General features: G+C 34.1%; 1 protein-coding gene across 1 annotated transcript; it reads left to right on the top strand.

Annotated features, from left to right (window-relative positions):
• Positions 1-575: 575 nt before the first annotated feature.
• LOC115880971 (homeotic protein ultrabithorax-like) lies at positions 576-6,679 on the top strand. Its single transcript, XM_030898316.1, has 3 exons — positions 576-832; positions 4,839-5,043; positions 6,530-6,679. The coding sequence occupies exons 1-3, from the start codon at positions 576-578 to the stop codon at positions 6,626-6,628; spliced, it is 561 nt and encodes a 186-aa protein (XP_030754176.1). The 3' UTR covers positions 6,629-6,679.
• The last annotated feature ends 485 nt before the right edge of the window (positions 6,680-7,164 follow it).

Genomic DNA, 7,164 nt, shown 5'->3' with positions numbered 1-7,164 from the left:
GGCAGGTTCGAATCCTAGTCAAGGTGACTTTTTTTAATCGTTTTTTTTTAATTTTTACATATGTTTACATATTTATTTTTACTTTTTACATATTTATTATTGATTAATACAATTTTTAGTAATGTGTTTCTTCATTCTTTTTTTAAATTACTTATACGCGCATTCAAAATTTCAGCTAAAGGTGTACGCGCACTGAATCGGTACCAGTCCGGCGAAGGCGATGACTCGACTATCGTAGGTAGGTAGAGGTAGGAATCTGGCCTCTATAGGCCGAAATGTTTTAGTGGACGCCGGCGCCGTCTATATGTACGATGGTCGCAGTCGCCTTTGCTGGTCGGTCCGATCCGATGCAGTGCGCGCGGAGTTTAAAGTCGGAAAATTTTTTTATAATAATACAGTGTCTAATGTTGTATAGAAAATGAATGGTACGGAACCCTTCGTGCGCGCGTCCGACTTGCCCTTTACCAATTATTTTTATATTAAGAAGTATTGTAAGATTTCTGTTAGTAAGATTAGATGCAACAAATACGACCAACATAATAGTGTTGGAGAGAGGTGTGAAACAGGGAGACACTATGTCACCTAAACTGTTTACTCTAGCTCTAGAAGAGGTATTTAAAAAGCTGGAATGGGACACCAAGGGCATTAGCGTAGATGGTATCAGACTAAACCAACTCAAATTTGCAGATGATATAGTTCTAATAGGTAACATCACAGAACTAGATGAAATGTTAAATGAATTACATCTATCAGCTACAAAGATAGGACTGAACATAAACCTTAATAAAACAACAAAAACACTGACTACAAAAGAACTGAGTTCTGAAGACAGGTATAACAAAAATAATTTCGGATGTGTACGAGAATATTAGACTTGGAGGACACAATATTAGACTTGGAAAAGAAAACCAACACGCAGAAATTACAAGGCGTATACGATTAGCATGGATAGCCTTCGGCAAATTGGGGCATATTCTAAATAAAAAATCGGTAAAAAAACTTTTAAGTTAAACGGTTTTATCTTATGTGCACTGAAAACTAGAAAATAATAATAACAATTAGGTATTTTGAACTTCTAGTTCAGAAATATTTTAGTACTAGGCAGAATATAGCTTTTAGGCATATTAGACTAAAATAAAAACGTGGGGCCTATTAACTATTGCTGTAATACTTTCTTCTATACTAAGTGTGGATTGCATCGACTTACTATAATCGTAACTGGAGATTTTGACAATCAATAACCAGCCGTGGCGGCTTCATCAGCGAACGCCGAGCTCATGATCTACCAAAGTATAAAGATATGCTTTGCCATAGGTAGGATTTCAGAGGGGCCCCACGTTTATTTTCGTCTAATATGCCTAAAAGCTATTCTGCCTAGTACTAAAATATTTCTGAACTAGAAGTTCAAATGCCCTAATGTTGTTATTATTATTTTCTAGTTTTCAGTGCACATAAGATAAAACCGTTTAACTTAAAAGTTTTTACTGTTTTTTATTTTCTAGTTTTTAGTATTTAACGGAAATACCTACCGAATATTCCTCATTCTATTTAATTCATTTAGTGCATCATTATTACATGGTTTTTACCTGATAATTTATTACAATCTAATTCCTCAATACATAGCCCGTCCAGAGACTTGACTCGACTTAGAGCCACGTATGCTTGCCCTTCCTCAAACAATTTTGAGCCCAAATATACTACTGCATGGTCGACTGTGCTGCCCTGCATTTTATGGACGGTGAATGGCCATGACAAAATTAAGGGTAACATCCTTCTTTCAGCCGTACCATAATTGAATTTTGCTGGAAACTGTATGGCTTTCGGGTTTATAACGTGTATGCCGTCTCGGCCAAAGTCAATCCAAACTGACGGTACATCTGTTTCTTACATTTGGGTTCGACGGAACTGAGGCCAAACAATTTATGTAATGTGGCCTATAGCACCATTTACCAATCCTTTTGTAACGTCAATGTTGGACCGCAACATTTTCACAAATCTCCTATTTTTTTTATCTGTCCTTCTAACGTCACACAATCTTGGACACAACTGTTCTGGACTCACACCTAATACGCCATTTTGTATCGACGTCCATCTTGGATTTTAAATTTTGTCATAATCACAGTATTCTACTAGTGTAGTCCTTTCATTTGATACCCATATTGAGGGGGTTGTGGAAAAATATGAAATCCGCAATTTTGAACCGGCGGCCATCTTAGATTTACAATGTTATTGATATTTTGTTGATATTACTATATTGTATTGTCATCGAAACTAAAGGTGTGTACCAAATTTCATATCAATCTGACAACAGGAAGATACTTAAATTTCAATTTCTAATTTTGACCCAAATAAACAAACAAATAAATAAATACCGTACGGGTCGTACCGTCTGTACAAACATATGGACTGGAAACGACTAGTCTAACAAAATCATTTGCAAATAAATAAACTCAAAGAGCTAATATATATTCATATGGCGAGACAAAATTCGTAATGAAAACATCAGGAGGCAAACAAGAGTTACCGATATAATTCAGGAAGTGGCTAAAATGAAATGGCAATCGGTTCACCATGTTGCTAGACTGGATAAAGACAGATAAACGCATAGAATAACAGTGCGGAGGCCAAGACAAACTAAAAGAAGTGTGGGACGTCCACAGAAACGTTGGGTGGACGATATTAGGGAAGTGATAGGTAAACGGTGGTTAAATACATACAGCAAGACAACAGGGAGACATGGAAAAGGATAGGAGAGATCCAGGATGTGGATGTATCAGAGATGAGGAAAAAGAAAGAAGAAAGTAAGAAGTGTGTCTTCAAATATGCGCACATAGTGTACAGGGTGGCTCGAATTCGACGCTCATCATTGGGATTTCGGAAACCGTCAGTGATACAGGATCTATTAAATGGAGACAAAGTTGCGCAATTTGATGCTCAATAAAATGCTGTATTGCATTTTGAAAAATTCAGAATACTTCCGAATATATTCGAAAAAAAACGGAATTTTCAATTTTGTTTTCTATTGTTTCCTGACTTTATTCGTTAAGATAACCTAAAATGAAAAACACATTTTCATGGCAATTTTTTCTGCTCTATAACTCTGTGTGATTAAATATTGACTCTGACGTTTCGGCTTCTGGCGACCATCATCAACTTATTTTTTTTAAATACGGACCAGATTTTTTTTTTCAATTTAATTAAATCCTTTCATCGCTCTTAAAAGACTATACGTAGTCACTTTGATATTTGCCGACGTTTCATACAGAAAATTCCATCACCAGAATATTTTATGCAAATAAAATGCAATACGGCATTTTACTGAGCATCAAATTGCGCAACTTTGCCTCCATTTAACCGATCCTCTATCTCTTACGGTTCCCGAACCTAACACACAATTTTTCTTATTCAAAATATCTCCAAAATGAGACGCCGCTGTGCAATTGGAATCGATACGAAAATTCTTGTTAATTGTTATCGCAATGTGTGGTCTCTCGCGAGCCGCGATTGAACTTGCGCTGCGGTCCGGCTAATAAAAGAAGGGAAGACTTTCGACGCAAAGAAAAAACAACGACAGCAAAAGAAGAAGAAAAATAAGAGGAAGAAACAAAAGAAAGAACGAAAAACAGCAGATATAGTTTATGTAGCCGCATCGGTGATATATCTTGCGTTTTTTTTCTGGTCTTTATATCTTGATATCGCTCGGTATCGCCATGCAACCACACTGAGGTGGTACTTAAGAGGAAGATTCGGCTTGTTTATCGGAGTGATATTTTAGGAAATATTAATTGGTAATTGTTAGTGTCATTTGTACTTATCTGTTGTGTATACGGAAAAACGAAAATACTTACTTGGTTTAACGTTATTAATTTTAATTTGAGCATTATATGTTAGATTTGTATATACTCAAGTAATAAATTTATTTATGAAATTGTCAATATCGGGCAGAGTTACAAAGATTTAGCCATTTAGGATACTATTTTAAATAGAAAATTGATTCAAATAAAAAAAAATCCTATTAAATAGAAAATTGATTCAAATAAAAAAAAATCCTATTAATAGTTATTTTTTATGCAAGACGATAAAATGGCATTTTATCATCGTTCGAAAAGATTAATTCACGAGCGATGAAGTCGCGAGTGAATTAATTTCGGGAGACGATAATTCAATTTTATCGCCGTGTATAAAACAATATTTTACGTTTTTACGTTTTAAAAAAATATTCGGAAACTATTATTTCAAGGAATTTATTACGAGTAGAAAAAATAATGTGCTGGGTTGGCGTTGGTTTCTATGTAATTTGACAAATAAATGAAGCTGTCTCTTTAGTTGTCAGTTTTGAGTCAATATTTTTAAATTCGCTTTCATGTCGATTGCTGATTGAATTGGAGCCAGAAATGGCTCAAAACGAAATAAGTAAATTACCAATAGATATTCAGGCTGAGGCGATAAACGCCATATCCAAACTACTTCCATTTAAATCCCGAATAACTTATGAAAAGGAATACAAAAATGTTCAAAAATGGAAGCAATTAAAAAACGTGCGAGAGGAAATAAATTTGTTAAAGCATCATTTAATCTACCCTTGCTGTTAAAGTACTATTTTATCTACTATTTTTGATACATATAAGGCAATTTTAACAGTTGCTATGTATGTATGTATATGTATGTATGTAACAGTTGCTATGGAAATAAAAAAAATGTGATTAAAATTGACAGAAAATGAAGACATTGCTCTTTTTCTGTGTGGGGTATTAAAATACCCCAAGCGAGTACCGGAAGGTTAAATTTAGTTTCTAAGATATTTTCTTCATCTAACATCAATGATGGTGTCTTCTATCTGTTTCAGGAGCGAACGGTCTGCGAAGGCGTGGCCGGCAGACGTACACCAGGTACCAGACCCTCGAGCTCGAGAAGGAGTTCCACACGAACCACTACCTGACCAGGCGGAGAAGGATAGAGATGGCGCACGCGCTGTGCCTGACAGAGAGGCAGATAAAAATATGGTTCCAGAATAGGCGAATGAAGCTGAAAAAGGAGATACAGGTAAACGACCGCTATCATTGTTTATTTGTGTGTTTTTCGATGGTTTATGGGGTCGGTTCTATCGGTCATGGCCACGGATTTCGGGAAATATTTGGAGGAATTTTAGATTTATGGTGTAAATAAGGAACTTTTACTATACAGTAAAATAAAACAATAATTTACCACGATACACCAAAACTTTACTTAGTTTTAGTCATCTGCTCATGATGCTAACATGGTTAGTGAAACGCGCGTTCAGTGTAAAAGTAAAGTGTTTTGGTGTATTTTAATGAATTAGTAAGTTCCAACCCCCAACTGTAATACAGATAAACATTTTGGAAGATTTCAATTGTGTTCTTTCCCTTCTGTTTTGTTTGATATAGTTAGAATGATATCTTTAGCGAAACCACTTTAGCGAAGACAAGGCTTCTCAAGTTCCTAGTCCCTTAAAAAATCCAGTTTTTATCTATTATACATGGTGGTCCAAACCGTATTCCGGAAACTTCGGCAGCATATTCTGCAGATAAAAATAAGTAAAAAAGTTCCTATAAATGTATGTCATAAAATGCATAGTTTCGGAGATACAGGGTGTAGAAATTTCATTTTTATTTCGATTTTTTTCAAATAATTTCTGAGGTAACGTCAATATTTGGATGAAAATTGATGCCTGTGAGTTTTTTGATATGAGAAATTTGATTTTCATGTCAATATTACTCCTACTTGTAGAGGACGCCACCAACATATTTTTTAACTGGTTTGAAGTGTAATAACTTTTCGTCAGTATCTGTATAAAACTACTGAGCAAAAAATACACATTTGCGACATTTTCTACGCAAAAAATGTCTCTTAGTAAAAATCTCTACGGGTAATGGTTCTCCAGATATTCGGAATCGAAATTACCAATACCTGTCATAATTGACATAAATTAAACATGTTGACTAAATAGTTATTAGACTGAAATCAATCATACATTTGAAATGTTTTGTACCAAAAGTTCAACAGAAACTGTTTTATCGTCATTTTTTCGAAGAAAATTTTATGATTAATTTAAAAAAATTAAAAGTTCTCAAATTTATCATTTCAGTCAAATAACTATCTACTCAAAATGTTTATTTTTTATCAATAATGACCTGTATTGACTATTTCCATTCTAAAGATTTTGAAAACAGTTGCTTATTTTTATCAAGAGACATTTTTTCATCTCCGAAAATAAGCATTTTACAACATACATTATTTATACGAACTTTTTTACTTATTTTTATCTGCAGAATATGCTACCAAAGTTTTCGGAATGCCAGTTCGGATCATCCTCTATATAAACAAAACTACGAACTTTAACAACAATGTGAGCTTCAATTATGCCGTAATAGGAACATTTTAGTAATGACAACGCATACAGTATTGCCCGGCGCCTCCACCATTATTTCGAACCGAAAAATTCGATACCATATTTTCATAACTTAGTTTATTTTACAAAATTAATTTTTATTTTTTTTTTTCGTTGCAGGCCATCAAGGAACTGAACGAGCAGGAGAAGCAGGCGCAGGCGCAGAAGGCCGCAGCAGCCGCGGCCGCTGCTGCGGCACAACAAGTAGACCAGAATTAGTTGACTGTTAATTTTCCCATTTCTAGTGACGATGATGGGATGCGGCTGAGTTTGTTTACTCAATAGGTGAGTACAAGTCAGCCCCTAGTACTATCTAACACTATTATTTAGATCCGTGTATGTCTAAAATACAATACTTAATTTTATGATTTATCAGTTAATATTTATCTGTCCATTTATATTGGTTTATTTATTGAGTATATTTCAGTTTTGTTCTAAGTGGGTGCATCAAAATTTTGCATCCCTAAAAGATAATATTCAATTTTATTCAATATTTTTTTGTTAATATTCTTTTTCTTTTAAGTAACTTACTTTTTTGTTATATTTTTATTTTTTTTAATAAACAAATTTATTTCTTTTATTTTTTTATGATTTTTATTTTTTTTAATTTTAATTTTGCTTTTTTCGGGAATAAATTATAACAGTGACACTATTGCGATTTTTCGAAAAAGACTGTAAAATAGTTGTTTGTGTAGCGTGCGGTAGATCTCGGTCAAAAATCGAGGGAAATAATGTATTAACTTTTTACTAGTAAG

The sequence above is a fragment of the Sitophilus oryzae genome, unplaced genomic scaffold, assembly GCF_002938485.1.
Source record: "Sitophilus oryzae breed Bouriz unplaced genomic scaffold, Soryzae_2.0 scaffold_1677_pilon_pilon, whole genome shotgun sequence".
NCBI lineage: Eukaryota > Metazoa > Arthropoda > Insecta > Coleoptera > Curculionidae > Sitophilus > Sitophilus oryzae.
The sequence above is the reverse complement of the archived record's forward strand: the minus strand, read 5'-3'. Positions and strand labels throughout refer to the sequence as shown.

What these genes read in the sequence shown, in the direction of transcription:
- LOC115880971 (XM_030898316.1), top strand. Translation starts at nt 576, where the DNA reads ATGTCACCTAAACTGTTTACTCTAGCTCTAGAAGAGGTATTTAAAAAG. An exon ending in GAACTGAGTTCTGAAGACAG is followed by an intron (nt 833 to 4,838) that starts GTATAACAAAAA and finishes GTGTCTTCTATC; the next exon opens with TGTTTCAGGAGCGAACGGTC. An exon ending in AGCTGAAAAAGGAGATACAG is followed by an intron (nt 5,044 to 6,529) that starts GTAAACGACCGC and finishes TTTTCGTTGCAG; the next exon opens with GCCATCAAGGAACTGAACGA.